Source organism: Cryptomeria japonica, chromosome 10 (assembly GCF_030272615.1).
Source record: "Cryptomeria japonica chromosome 10, Sugi_1.0, whole genome shotgun sequence".
NCBI classification, from domain to species: Eukaryota; Viridiplantae; Streptophyta; class Pinopsida; order Cupressales; family Cupressaceae; genus Cryptomeria; species Cryptomeria japonica.
The window spans coordinates 398,819,438-398,835,501 of NC_081414.1; the positions used below are offsets into that span (position 1 = coordinate 398,819,438).

Sequence of the window (16,064 nt, forward strand, 5' to 3'; positions counted from 1 at the left end):
GGAGGCGGTGAAGTTAATCACGGGGGAGGCGATTGCACATATAGGCCATAGATACATGACAAACATTGACATATATTGCCTAGTTGTAGCATGGGGTCTAGAGTTTGAGGATTTGGTAGACAAGGTGTAAAAGATTTTGAGAGCTCTCATTTCAGAAGAGTATCTATTGGGCATGGACTCTATCTTCAAATGGGAAATTCCTGGAGTGGGTATTGATGTCTCTGCAAGAGTGGAGGCACCAGTGAATTACATATGCTTTGTTCGATGGCAAGAGGATAAAATAAAGGCTCTTGCAAAATGAGCTGGGAGGCTTTGAAGACTTTTGTTGAATTGATGAGATTGGAAGTTGTGTTAAGGGCGATGAATGAGGTGACCAGGGTGGGGGTGGGTTGTGAGCTGAGACCAAGGAAGAGAACTATGGACGTGGTGCTTGAATTGTCTAGGTTCCAGGATGGCTTTGAGCCACATCTTTAACTACAATGTTTATTTTAGTGTTTCTTTAGCCCGCTGGTAGTTTATGTTTAGGTTTGCGAATCTATAAATCATTTAATGTTTGAACTTTGACTGTTCTTGAGCAATTAATATGCTTGTTTTGTTGGTTTTTGGGACGATTTTTTTCGGGATGCATTTTGTGATATTTCCAGACCTTGATTGGGTGTATGGTCTATTTTTGAATGGTCAGGGTGGATACATTTTTTTTGATCGATAACATTATATAATATATTGCTTAAAATAGAAAAGTTTTACATTCGAAGAGCAGAAAGACATTCTGCCACACTATGGGGTCACGCCCCTATTACAAAAAGGAACTCGACAAGACACCATCCCACCATGGCCAACAACCACAAAAAAGGCCACTTTCAGACACAAAAAACCACCAAAGAGGCCTCGAACAACCCATAGAACCTATCTTCTAAACCACCCTAATGCCTCTTCTCTTGAGAAATTGGGGATTCCCCTGCTGGGTCCTGCCTCCTGTGTCACGTTCCCTCCACCTGGCATCGCTCTTGGCCTGTTCCCACACAGAGACCCACACTCCACCACCTTCGCCCGTTTCTTTGAAATCTGGTGTCGAACCAAAGGCCTCCCATCCGCATCCAGAGGAGCCTCAGACTGAATGGGGGCCACCTTCCCACGAATCTTCACTCGCTCAGTCGACCCCAATTTGCGCACAAAATCCACAATCTCGCCCCAACCTTTCCTTGCGTCCTCCACCTGCAGTGCAACTGGCTGGGAAGCCGACCAGATGACAAAAGGCTGCATCGCCCCCACATCCACCCTAATCCTCCTCCGCGGGCCTTCCACCAACTTCAGCCCTTCGCCAATGACAACTCGGGCCACCGCTTCCTTCAAACCACTCGCCCATTTGGGTCTCAACACCAGAGATGTAACCCATTGCACTTCCTCCACCGACTTTCCCACCTGCAAGGCCAGAGCAGCAAAAAGAGACAAAATGTCAAGGTTCGTTCTCAGCCACCAATCTAGAGTCAGGAATTCCTCTCCAAACAACAACCTCACTGCCCCCCAGAAGTCTTCTCCATCTACTCTGAAGACTTTCGGCAACCTAGACCTCGAGATCAGCCCACGAAACACAGGCAATTGCCCATCCAACATCAACGAAAAATTTGCTTCCATCCTTTCTCGCTGCTACACAAAAGAAACCTTGAACACACCGCCTACCACCAAGCAACCACTACAAATTACCAGGAAACGAAACACAAAGGCCTTTAAAGTCACCACCATCACATGTCATGATTACTCCACACGCCTTGCAGAAAACTAAGCATCATCGCCAGTCACACACACCGATCGCCTCCATCATCATCCATCACCGCAAGGCCACTTGCAGTAACATCGTAGATCACACACCACAAGGATCTTTAATTCCCACAAGACCATGGCTACCAATGGTCACTTCAAATCAAGCTCGGGTTCACTTTTCTATGATAAACTATCTAACCAAATTCAAAATCGAGAGGACTAAAATTTCTAAAGTCCTCGAACAAACTATACTTATTTTCCAAGGAGCCATTCGCTCCCACATTTGAAAGTTTGTCAGCTTCCAAGTTTGCTTCCCGGAGGACATGAGTCACTTTAAAATCTTCAAACCTGCCCAACAGAAGTTGCATTCTTCAAACTTGCTTGTCTAAGTGCCACGCCGCCATTCGGCCTCGAGCTATCCCATTCACCACAACTTGAGAGTCTCCTTCCAAATGGAGTTTCTTCAATCCCAGTTTCCCAGCCATTAGGATAGCTTCTAAAGCTGCTTGACACTCAGCAACATTGTTCGATCCATCCACTAATCTTTTAGCACCAATGGCCAGAGTGTTGCCCCAATCGTCTCTAGCAATCACCCCAGCACCAGAAACCCCCCGGGTTGCCCCTCGATGCTCCGTCGAAATCAATCTTAATCCACCCCTTTTCTGGCGGAGTCCATTCAGGGCTTGATTGACCCTGATTCTGAAGATTAGCCCTCAGGTGCCCATTAACAGGCCCAGGGTGGATGCATATTACCTATTGCAATCTTTTTCTGTTAATATTAATAAAATCTCTATATTACCGACCAAAAAAAAAGATTGTTAACTAAGGAATCTCAAGATTCCCTCCAAGAGGGATTCTATTCTTTCATGTAGACATATTATTTACAGATATTAATTAATTTAACTAGACCTAGGGTTTACAAAGTAATAAATCTAATACACATATGTCGTGATAAATGCCTAAAAATGATTTATCAACGATGCCCAAATGGATGATTTAGCATTTATAAAACATTGTCCATCACTAAAGACCACTTTTACAATGTAGACCAATCACACACCTATGAATTCAGATTATGCAAGTGTGAATGTATGGTCATGTATTTGTATGTGATAAAGATAATTGCTCTCTATTGTCAAATCCCATAAAGATACTACGTAAGTATGGAGAATTATCAAAGACAATAAATAAGGGGACGTTTTAGATGATGGTATAAGTATAAATGTAATAAAATGCTTTGAATTCAATGCTAATAAATGTAACTTGAATGGTCTTGTTAGGTGATTTTCAAGGTATTAGATGATCTCTAAATGAATTAGAGTCATTTTTAAGTACAACTCTAAGATTGTGTATTTTATTGATGCATAGCAATTAAATAAAAACATTAAATTGACCAAGTTTTAATTATTTGAATTCTAAAAATTGAAAAATCATTTTTATAATTACATAAATAATCTAGATTACATTTATAAATGACAAATCCAATATAAATAGAAAAAAATAGATTAAAACTGATCTTTTTATAAATAAAAATAAAATTCAATAAAAAATAAAATAAATAAAATTCAATTAAATTAAAAAAAAATAAAAAATAAAAAATTAAAATAAATAAAATTCAATAAAAATAAAAATAAAAATAAATAAAATTCAAAATATATCTTTTAAACTATTAACCCTAAAAAACAGGAACACACCATTTAAAATTTTCGTTGCACGAGAGAGAATCTAAATAAAGATGAGTTGAAAACGTAGGTGAAAAGTGCAGGGTAGGTTAATTTCCCCTATAGCAAACTGTTCCAATGAGGAATGGAAAAGCTTGGATGGCACTATTATAGGAAAATGAAAAGGTTCGATTCCCACCGGCCTCTTTAGAAGGCCCGAGGTCAGCAAATTTCCTTTCGAATAAGTTTGCTCTATCGCACTATAAACTCTTCAATTTTCCCCATTTATCAGTATTAAGAAGGAAACCCTACCATCTCAGTTCATTCCTTACTTAATTTTTAACAAATGTTTGTTCGTCAGATCGATTTGGACGGCTGCAAGGAAATTTGGAAAATAAGAGGTAAATTTGATAAGTTCTTTTAATTTTTTTCGTTTAATAGGCTGAAACCCTGTTTGTGAAGCATTCGGATGCCAACAACCTAGTAAATTTATAGGTTTGCGAGTCGTTCTATCTAATTTAAAACGTGTTATTTCTTTCCTTTCTTCATTCTTCTTCTCGTTGTTTAGTGATTTATATTTCAAAAAAATTCAATGGAGATTGGAGATTTTTGCCTTGAAAACAGTGAAAATTGTCGTTTCGAACGGTTAAGATATTGAAAACGTTTTATTTGGATTGTAAATGATGAGAAATTGTTAGTCTTGGCTATTCAAGGTAAAAATTGTTACGGTAGCGTAAAGATGAAAGCCTTGAGCTCTAGAAGTTGGCTCAAGTCCGAATCATTCTACTACATAAATCATTAATTATAACTGTAATGGTTGAAGCAGTGTGTAGCTTTAGCTTTGTGGAACGAAAAATTCTTATAATTGACTAGTAAAGTCGAGAACTTGAAAGCGTGTGGACTTGCAAATTTTAAAACCTGAAACGCTGGAAAATAGATTATGTGCTGCTGGAAAAGTTGTTTATCAGAAAACTCTGTATTGGAGAGGATGAAGCAATGGGGTAAAAATTTAATACGATTAAGCAGTAATGTTGAGAAGGGGGGAAGTGAATCAAAACCTTGAACGGTGTAAATTAGGTTGAACTTGCTGGCTTAGCAATCTGCAACTTATTTTACATATTTTATATAAATCCTTTGCATATTGTCTTAAACGACTTCACAAATGTTTGTTTATGTCGCTCTTTAGATTATTGCAGTCATATGTAAATTTTTGATTTACCTGTGAATTTGACGGTTGACTTTTTGTAGGAGTACTAAGGACTGTTTAATACCGAGGCATTTTAAGTTAAAGGAAAATCTGGTTAAAGAGATGGGTTTTCCTGTTGATGGAAAGGTGGTAGAACAAGTAGAACTCATGAGATGGAAAACATGGCCGTGGCGCTTAGATATATGGCCATTTGCAATTCTATATGCAGCGTGGCTTGTTGTGATCCTTCCAAGCATAGATTTGGCTGATGCAGCTATCACACTTGGGGCTTTTGGAATTCTTCATGTTCTCACTTGGCTCTTTACTTATTGGTCAGTCAATTTCAGATGTTTTGTTCAGGCAAATCAGGTGTGTGTTGAAAGTTATTTCAGCTACTTTCTTTCCTTTGCTCTACTTTCAAAAATAGCTCTGACTATTCAGTCAAAAAAATATTTCTCTTTTGGATGGACTGGTATTAGTTTGGAGAAACTTAGAAAAGTTTACGGTTTAAATTTCTTTTTATACATGGAGGCAAGATCTGTTTCTACTATGGTACTGTCTTAAGGTGTACCAGGAGGGCTTCAATTCATTACTAAAATTAGGTGTTTCCTGTCTCGAGTTCCATTTTACCATAAAAGTGGTAAATAACTGGCAAAACAGGACTCTAGCTTGAAATACTTGAACATAACAATCTTCCCCTTTCCTGGGTATTTTAGTTCTGTGTAGAAATTTAATTTCAGTCCGCACACATAGTATTTTAGATTGTAATCGACAAATAATGGTAACTTAAAGGTGATGGACTAAGGTCTGTATGCATGATGAAAGCACAATTCATTCAATATATATTTAATTTGTAAGTAGGGGATTAACCAGCCCCAGGTGGTGAGGCCACATATAGGAAGTCTCATCCGTGTACTGAATTGCTTCACCCTTTAAGAAACAGCTCAACCAACCTAACCAACACAATGTCCACTACAGAAGTCAAGCCAATAGACATACCATTACATCATGCACCTATGTGCATAGTTTCTTCCATATTTCAGTGTAATATATGAATATATTTCATTTTCTTGCTTACAGCATAATCTAGGTTCAGAAAAACTCAAAATTAAAAATAATTAGCAAAGGACAAGATTTCACATTCCTTTCCAACGATGTCTCTAGGGTACTAAGTGATTGCCTTTTTTCCACTTTCTAGTAATATTTTGTACAAGAGACCTCACTTTTGTGAGAATGATCCTAATATCTTCCAGCGCCTTACAAACAATTACTATAAATGTTAAGTCTGTAATTGTGAGGGAATTATTAGGATGCCTGATTTATAGATTGTTGTCATCCCTTGTACATTACGTGATAGTTCTCTAGAATCAACAGAAGACCATTTTTTAGCTGTATTCGCATTGTTATAAACTGATAAAAATCTTACAAGTATTAAGATGATAGGCATTAATTTTATTGCCAAGCACGCATTATTTCATATAATTTCTCATAGCTATAGTCCTGAAAATTGAATGTTCAGTCATGATTTGTTATGTTTTTAGCTGATGGACATGAAGAAGTTTGGCACTGTGCATTATTGCATTTCAATTGAAACTTGGGAATTTGGAAAGAATGAGTGATTCCAGTTAGTTTATAATGTATGGTATTAGAGGTAGATAATTTTGTATTTCCTGAATTTTTTTTGTTACTTTTCATCTGCAGGTGAAAGATGTACGTGAGGCAAATATATGTAAAGTCATTCCTGCTAAGTTTTCTGGAACAAAGGAAATTGTTCCTGTTTGTTGCAGAAAAGTGGTAAGCATCAAACTTTTTGAAATATATACTTTTGTTTTTGTGAAGCTGTTTTCTTTATATTCTTTTTCACATGATACAGAAGTTTTTCCATTTCCCAGATCATAGAACCTGGCCAACCTTGTCATGTTTTGGCTTTATTTTAACATATTGGAAACATCAATCTTAATACAGGAAACATACCAAAGCACTCGCTGCTTGTTGGCAACATGGCTTGGTCCTGTTGGAAAAATGAAGTTTAGGTTTATGCTAACACAAAGAAATTTGGTGTTATCCAGCTATAAAATCTGTTGTCTGCAAACACTAAAAATTTTGTATCATCCTGCTATGAGACCTATTATAGCTGGAGAAAATTACAATTGGAAATCTGAATACTGGAATTTTGAGAATTGATATTCTTAAATGATCTGGACTATTTGAAAAGAAAAAAAGCACTGAAAAATTAAATTATATTCAATGTCTTTGATATTTAAAATCATGCCCTAGATGATATGTTAGGCTACCGGAGCCCACTTGGGCTGAAGAGTTTGTCAAGACCTTAAGTCTTTTGCAGGCTGCCCCTCATAATTACTTCCAAACACATTCTCTAGGGCCTAATGTCCTATTTGTAAGAACAGTTTTATGTTTGTAAAATTACCTATTTCACTTGTAAAAAGTCAGTTTCTACAAGATTTTAAATTACTATGGCCATGCAATGCTTATTTTGCATGACAATTTGCAGAATTTTCTGATTGATTATACTTTGTTTTGGTAAATGTATGGTAAAATATCCCACTGAGTTATGCCTTCGTTTTTTGCTTATATTAAATCCACAAAGTTGTCAATTCTGGGTTTTTTGTAATTTTGATAGAATTTTAGTACCTATAAATAAATAACTCCCAAGTTATTTTCAGCTTAATAAGAAGAGTTCATGTTTATGACAAACTAATTTGTATTAAGAGTTTTTGAGGATGTATTTCTACTTTCTAGTTTCCCATATTTGAAATTTAAAATAATAATGAAGCCAAATTTCAGAACTTACATTAATTAACTTCAGTCTTCAAACAGGAAGTTTGAAGCTATTTGCTTTTGTGAAAAGCTTCCAATAAAAGTAAATAAGCACGCCTCTCTTTTTGTTGAAATGGTGATGCTCTTATATACATTTCTACAATATGGCTGTAAAATGTCTCACTTTGGTCCAGTCATTAAACGCATTCTTTATGGTTCAAAAGTTTGGGAACGTAGTTTAGGACTGGTGTATGTTGAAAGTATGCAGACTATGACATGTTACTGTATGATTTTAAGCAAATGAGTGGCCCCTCACATTGCCCAAGCCAAGTTGCTGAGTTCTTTTATCTTGAGAATGTTGCTAGGATCATCTTCTATCTTCATTAACTTAGCTTACATGAAATTTAGTCTCAAGTACTGAGAGATACCCATATTAGTGCTTTAATGTTTCAATATGGCATGCTTCAATGCATCTTGTTGCATGCCAATGGTGTATTCAGTCTCTCAACATCTCTCTCTATGAATGTGGATAGTTTTCATACTGAAAGAAAAGGTGGGATATTTCCTTATCCTCAACAGTGAAGGCATTCTAGTTTGTATTCATTGACCTGATTGCGAACCCCCACTTTGGATTTTATCCATTGCTCAAGGAAAGGACTAAAACTCCACCTGTTTACTGTGATGCTCTGCTGGATTTTTTGTTGCCAGATTCGTAGTAAAATTCTTTTCTTCCTGTTGGTTTGAAGGCATTTCTTTGTAAAATTGGAATGTTGTATGTCTCTGCTCTTTGCTCTTTGTACTTTGTTTGGCCTACCCCATCTTTTCAAGTTGGGTTTGGTAGTGGATCTTTTTTCAATCTTATTTTCACTATTATATATTTTTCACTTATTTAAAAACATGGTAGCTTGGTAGAGAGAATTTTTGTTAAATTTTTTCACATAAATTAAACATGTGAAATTTCTCAAAATGTCATATGAGAGGGTGTGGAGGCATTATAGCATAAGGTGTATCGGTGGTTTGATAAAATGCAGCAAAGAAATGTGATCTTTTTTATTTGAAATATCATTTGACAAGCACAAAATGATTTAACTAATATCAGTGGTAAAATCATGATTCAATTTTGGCTTTGTTATAACTTATATTCATATTTTTATATAAATATCAAAAACTGTCTGGATTATGTTTGCAATGTGTTTGCATGTCATTTCAGCCTACATTGCTCTTCTTCCTTGCAAATGAAATTAAAAATAGAGCATTAGAAACCCTGAGCAACTATCAACCAGCTACCTTCTTCATGAGCTCTTTTTTGCAGAAAGACATCTTTTCAACATCATTAAAGCCAATTCTTACCTTGTAAATGTAAATGTTTTCTGTATTCCAAGGGCTCATCATCGTTGGAATTCACAAGCATGTGTGAGCATCAAGTTCCCCATTGTGGTTGATACATCTTTCTCATTTGAAGAAACAACTTTGAAAGATCTCCCAAGTGAAAAGTCGACTGCTCATGGGGCAGCCTCCAAAGGATCCGCTTTTAGCAAGATCTGTGGCTCAATGGGATGTCAAATTGTATTACAAGAATTTATGAATGCTAGTTTTTTCAAAAGTGTTTAAAATTATTGCATTCATTGCAAAATGAACTGAAAGCAGTGATTGATTCATTGATGCACCTATTTGTGAGAGCTCAGTTGGGTATCCGACACTATTTCATTCTAGAATGATTTTGGATCTTGGAACTTGTGTGTGAGACTTTGGAATTGTGCACAAGGCCTTCTCCTTTGTTTAGAGGAGACTCAAGATCACATCATTGATGCTAAATGGATATTTCAGCTTCATGGGATGACAACTCCTAATCAAGAGCTTAGTAATCTTCCGGGGCACCTAAAGGAGTAGCCTTGTCTCAAGATGAAAACCATCTCAAATGTCAAGCATTCCTGTGTCAATTACTTGAATTAGAAGACTGAATATCCAAGGCAAAGTCACACCATGTCAGTTTCAATATAATCCAAGAAAATTGTTGTACAAAGAAATTTGCCATGCTTGATTTGGCACTGTTAGAGCATTTTCTTAGTTGGAGTAATTATATGTTAGGGCAGTACTTTTCAATCAATCTCAAGGCCATTGTAGAATTAGATGAACTTTAATACCCAACAATTCCTTCAAGATCTTTTAGAACTTTTAAGTGATCTATTTGTGTGTTAAGTTTAGGTGGGCCATTTCTCAACATGGATTTATGATGTAATTTTCTAAGATAAATTTGTTTCTGTTGTAATTTTTTAAGTCATTTAGTCAGGTTTTATTTGCACTCAGTTATGAATACAGGTAGTTTTAAGTTTAGTTGGCAGGTAGTTACTCTTACACAACTACCTTTTCATTTAATCAATAGAGCTTAATGCTCTCATTGCAAATACAAATAGCTTGAACTCTATTGCAAGTAGGATCTTGGGAAGCAAGTTTTGGTTTGCAATAGGAAGATATTAGAAGATTATGTAAGTGAAATACATGGAAGGCTTTCATGCTTTGTGTTTTTCATCTTTAAAATTATTTGTGCAGATTCTCTTACACTGTTTCTGTATAGTTGTTTGTTATTGTATTGGATGTTCTAAAATGTCGTCTGTTTGCATTGAATATCTATGTTGTCTGTTTGCATTGGATTTCTATGCTAGAAGGTTATGTAAACAAAATACTTTGAAGGCATGCTTTGTGTTTTTCATCTTTATAATTATTTGTGCATATTCTCTTACACTGTTTCTGTTTATTTGTCTGTAATTGTACTGGATGTTCAACAATGTTGTCTGTTTGCATTGAATTCTATTTTAGTTTCTGAACTTCTTTCCTTGATCTTTCTAAATTGGCATAAAAAATGAGCTCTATCACTAGTCCATGGAGGATGTCTTGCTATTTACTATCTTTTCATAGTTATAGGTGCATATAATGAGATATCTTCCAAAAGTCTCTTTGTTTCCATGTAAATGTGTATAAGCATGTAAATTCCATCATTGTGCACTGTCAATGGGTAATTCGATCAAGGGAAATCTCCCCTAGTACTAGAGGAGGGTCTATGGTCTTGCACGCTACCTCTAAAAATTGATAATATATCATTTGTGTTTTATGCATCGGATTAGTTTGCATTAGAATATGAATCCATTTTAGTTTTTCTATTAGGAAGTTTTTACTCTTTGAATGCATTTGCATTAGAAAATTAAGTAAATGGTGGGTAACATTGGTAATTAAATGTTGAACAGGTACATACAGAAACTCTTAGCAATACATTATATTACGAATAAATCAACCTTAAACAGAAGTCAATGATTTTTCTCTTAGGAAATAAAAATGATATCGTGTAATGCATTTTTGATGCTTTGAAAGAGTTTGCACATGGAATAAGGATATGGAAATGAAGTCATAGGCTGGAAGGACTGACAATTTAACAGCTGGCAGGAGCATCTTCATCCTTGACAACAGATGTTGAAGAGTTTTCCTTTGAATTTCGAAAACAGCGTTTCATTTTTTCAGAAGAAAAGCAGTGTTTTTGCAAATTACCATATCCGTCAAAAGAAACAATTGGGTTTTATATCAGAAATACTGGATACGGATCAGATGCAAAAGTCAATGCAGCCATGGAGAAATGGGGCCGGAATGTGTATGCTACTAATCTTTTAGTTATATTTTTAATTTTGTCTAAGCCAATATTGTCAATTGTTATGCATTAATTAATGAACTTTTTTACAGTTAAAACTCTTCATTAGTTTATTATATTGAGAGGTAAGATATTGTTTTGTGTTCTTAATTCTACCATTATAATAACAAAAAAATTTAGTATTAATTTCTTATTACTCAATCATATATGCTTTTTTGGGAAATAGGAGTGCCTATGCTTAAAATTGTAGCATGCTTTTCAAAATTTTAAAAAATTCAAGGGATAATGCTTTATGGTATTGCCATATTAAAACATCAAAGCTCTCTCTCTCTCTCTCTCTATATATATATATATATATATATATTTATTTTTATTACTTGACAAAAGATTGGTAGCACTATTATTTTGAGGTAAGTTATTGTTTTGTTTCTTACCATTATAATAACAAAAAAATTTAGTCTTAATTTCTTATTAGTTATTACTCAATCATATATGCTTATTGTAGCATGCTTTTCAAAATTAGAAAAAAATCAAGCAGGATAATGGTTTATGGTATTGACATTAAAACATCAAATCTCCCTCTCTCTCTCTCTCTCTCTATATATATATATATATATATATATATATATATATCATTTAGGTGTTGATGCTAATTTTTCCTTTTTCAGATTTGAGTTTCCACAGCCTACTTTCCAGAAGTTGATGAAGGAGCACTGCATGGAACCATTCTTTGTGTTCCAGGTTTTTATTCTAATTTTATTTTGGATTGTTACCAATTTAAAAAGCAGGTTCTTAGAATGTTTTCCTCTCATACACTCATATAAGTATCAATTGCAGGTATTTTGTGTATGCCTTTGGTGTCTCGATGAATATTGGTACTACAGCTTATTTACCCTTTTTATGCTCTTCTTATTTGAGTCTACTATGGCAAAAAGTCGTTTAAAAACATTGACAGAGCTTCGCCGAGTTCGAGTTGATAATCAGACATTAATGGTGCATCGTGGTGGAAAGTAGGATTTTCCTATCCTATTAGATATGGTTTGCTTGTTTTCTTTCCTGTTATGCTACTACTCTGAGGCTAATGACAAACTTCTATGGGAATGTATGTGTTCAGGTGGGTGAAACTAAGTGGGATGGATCTTCTACCTGGGGATGTTGTATCTATTGGTCGTTTGGCAGGGCAAAATGGAGAAGATAGAACCATCCCGGCTGACATGTTGTTACTGTCTGGAAGTGTGATCACCAATGAGGCAATTCTGACTGGGGAGTCTACCCCACAATGGAAGGTTTTTTGCTTCTACTCTCTTCGGAATAGATTTGGGGGGCCTATGGACCCAAATTTGTGTTGGTAGTGCAAATATAATGCAGTAGTTGAAAAATTAATTAGAAAAATTTAATAAGTGTATAAGAAATAACATTTTATGTTTTATCTAAGCCTTATCTAAGCCTTACATAAAATTAAACTATAACTTCTAAGAGTTATATTTTATGATTGACAATAAATTGATATAAAGATAAAATTGATATAAAGATAATAACTGATAACATCAAACATCGAATAATTAACAATAATTATAATTAATAATTAATAAAGTATTTATGCACTTTCATTTATTCAATATATTTTATAGTTAATATAATTACATATGTAAATGTTTTAATATAAATTATAACATCTATATAATATTTATTAGTATTTATATATAATTTTTTGGTCAGCATTTATTATTAATTTTTGATCACACGGAATTTTTAGCCCGTCCCATAAACAACCCAAACCTGCGAGCACAGTTAGCCCAGCAGTGGCACAGAGTGAGGGTTTGGCACAGGCATGAACACCTGTGAAACCACTGACATGATCACCGCAACAGTTCACAATCGGCGAGCACACTAGATCAGCGAAGGCCCAAGACTACCATCACGGTATCCCACTGAGGATTTGAACCTTGGTGGCAACAATGCCACAACTTAACCATCACACTGCGGGATGGACCTTGGTCAGCATTTATTATTATTTATATTACATATTTTGTAAATATTCAATATATAATTTATAATATATTTAATATTATTAATATGTAAATATTCTATTTATTATATTAATAAATTTTAAATTATTTTAATTTATAATTATTGGTCCATGAGAAGTGTTCCCCACGGGGACCACACCCTATATATTATAAAGTACAAAACATTACATATAGCTTCTCCTTAATAGAATGGTAATCTTTACAAAGCAGTTAATATCTATTTCTGAACTACATTAAGAGGAATATAGAATCCGCTCTAACTACAAAACAATTGTACATATACTAAACTATTATCTTGTAGGCTGAAGGTGACAAAATTTGGCTTCTTAGTATCTGTTAGTTTTCACCACCCCGAATAGGTTCAAATCAATCTCCCTCATCTTCCTCTAATATTGCAAATGAACAATCGATAATAGAGGTGCGACTGATACCTGTGGCACATTTAAAAAATTACTGCAAGGCCTCATTCTTTGTCTGCACATTGTCTCAGGAAGTCCTTTAGCGGGCATGACAAACAATGTCTATACATCTAAGAAGACCTTGACATTGATCTGCAATTCACCATTCTATGGGGGAAATCCTAGACCCAGGACTGCCTTCTCTAGCATCAGTGCCAATCCCTGATGCCATTTTCATGGTTCTGATTAGAACCATGATAATTCTCCTTACTGCATCCTTTGATTTTGCTGCATCCAGAAGCACCTCAATTGGCATGGAAGCCATATTCATTTAAACTTTGGATCTATCATTCGCAACTATAAAATTTTCTCCCAAAGTCTACTTGATTGCATGTAGTGTAATCATGGCTTTAGTCTTGAAGACTTTCTTCAGGTGTAAACTTGTTATCCTTCTCAAAAATGCGACTTTAATTCTTTTCAAGATAGCACAGAGGTAGCCATCTCTTTGTAATGATCTGCTGATATCCTTGAAGCTGAAGTGAATAAAACAAGAAACTTAGTAGGTGGTTGTTATATTGTCTCCTCATCCTCAAATGATGTCTTTGTTCGAACATGGTAGTCCTGACTGCACTCATTTTTATGTGCATGAAGCGGTCACCATCATAAATGTGAGATGCCTTTCCAATTAAATCATGTGGGAACTTAGGCTTTCTATTAATTTGTGATCATTGGTGCACTCCAACGAATCATTCATTTATATGATTATAAATTATACTTGGAATCATATGATTCCAATTTTCGAATTACATTATGGATTAAACATTCTTTCTTCTTGTCAATGGCATAATTTGCCATTAAACTGGCCTCTCTGTTAGTTTCCCAAAAGATGTGTTGCATAGTGAATGCATTTAATGAGTCCAACACAGTCATGGTTTTTTCGGTATATTGTTTATCTTTCAGCTTTTGCGGATGGCATCAATAATTACAGAAGAATCTCCTACTATCTGCACATTACAATCTCCATAAATTTTACATACTTGGAGGCCAAAGAGGAATCCCTGTGCCTTTGCTTCATTAAATAGAGACCACTTCTAGTATCTTTTACACTGCACCAATAAGCTTTCCCAAAGCATCTCAAACTAAACAACCGGCACGGGTTTGGTTTAGAATTAACTCTAGAGACCCCATGAATGGGGGAATAAATATTATAAATTTATAATTAACCATTGACTTATTAATGCAATTTTTATTTTCATTTTAAAATTTAAATCTAAAAGTTGTGGCATCATGAAAGAAGCTAAATTATTGTTGATAATCTGGAAACCCTTTGCAGATCCCTTGAGCGACCATTGAACAATGGATTATTGATTCAAAGGTATTGCCATTGATTATCTGCTATCAGATTATCGGGAACTGTACATTTTTCAATATTGGTAGTTTCCTTGCAATCAAGAGAAAACCTGGTCTGCGATTGACACTTGGATACATCAATCTGCCATTGTCAATCCCTGTTGTAATCTCCAGTTCTTCTGCCAATACTAATGCCTCATCCTACACACCCCTCAGTAATGAGAATTTGAAAACTTGTAAATATCTATGGGAAACTTACAGAGCTTTATCTGTGATTTTGACTGTTCTATTTCGAAGGGATGCTTCTTTGTTGTAGGTGGTGCCATTAGGACAACAGGGCAATGTTTCATCCTACACCCAAGGAACATCCCCACTCTCGAAATGTGGTTTTCTTTTAAGGGGTAGGGCAAGGTTGGTGGGCTCATGTCCTTGTGAAACACTAACTATCGGTTACATTTTTATTGCCAACACTTAATGCATGGTGTCAACAACTAAAACTAACCAGTGAATTGATTTATCAATGCAGCTGTTGATACGTCTCGTTTAGTAAACTAAAACCAACTGTTTAGTAAGCTAAAATCAACTGTTTAGTAAACTAAAACAAATTTTCTGCTTTCAACTTGACAGTTACATAATAGCACAACTGTTTTGATGATTGAAATTTTCATATCCATCCACAATTGTTGAAAGAACTCCTAATCACAAATCAGCATAATTATTAAATTTATTTCTTCAATCTCCCCCTTGATGCTCATTTTGGTAACGCTCATCAATTTTCTTAACCTCTGAAACTTTTCTTTAGCTAATGACTTGCTGAAAAAGTCTGCCACTTAATTTCTGCTGCTGCAAAAGCTCAATTCACTGTCTCTATTAATAACATAGTCTTTGATAAAATAATTTTGAGTATCCAATTGTTTGGTTCTCCCATGAAATACTGGATTCTTAGTAATTGCAATGGTAGACTTGTTACCACAATAGATTGCTGTAGCTGAAACTTGTTCCAAATTCAAATCAAACAATATTTGACTCAACCATACTGCCTGGAATGATGGCGAAGTAACTGATATGCATTTAGCCTCTGCTGAAGGCAAAGAAACTGCTGCTTTCTTTTTTGAACATAATGATGTTGCACCACTTTGCAAGCTAAATATATAACCTGTAGTGCTTCTATGATTATCCATCCATTCTGCCCAATCACTGTTGCTAAAACCAACTAATCCAAAACCAGTGGAAGGAGAGTAGCAATTGTCAAAATTTTTAGTG

General features: G+C 35.1%; 1 protein-coding gene across 2 annotated transcripts in view; it reads left to right on the top strand.

Annotated features, from left to right (window-relative positions):
- The first annotated feature begins 3,485 nt into the window (after window positions 1-3,485).
- Window positions 3,486-16,064, top strand: part of LOC131038534 (probable manganese-transporting ATPase PDR2) — a 64,466-nt gene continuing 51,887 nt past the window's right edge. Inside the window, exons 1-8 of one of the 2 annotated variants that reach the window (XM_057970989.2) lie at window positions 3,486-3,643; window positions 3,784-3,823; window positions 4,671-4,977; window positions 6,310-6,402; window positions 10,818-11,026; window positions 11,692-11,764; window positions 11,861-12,033; window positions 12,138-12,309. In XM_057970989.2, coding sequence (XP_057826972.1) covers window positions 4,732-4,977; window positions 6,310-6,402; window positions 10,818-11,026; window positions 11,692-11,764; window positions 11,861-12,033; window positions 12,138-12,309 — 966 coding nt within the window. In that variant the 5' untranslated portion in view covers window positions 3,486-3,643; window positions 3,784-3,823; window positions 4,671-4,731. Of the gene's footprint in view, window positions 3,824-4,670; window positions 4,978-6,309; window positions 6,403-10,817; window positions 11,027-11,691; window positions 11,765-11,860; window positions 12,034-12,137; window positions 12,310-16,064 lie in introns of both variants that reach the window. The other variant, XM_057970988.2, reaches the window with a different exon arrangement.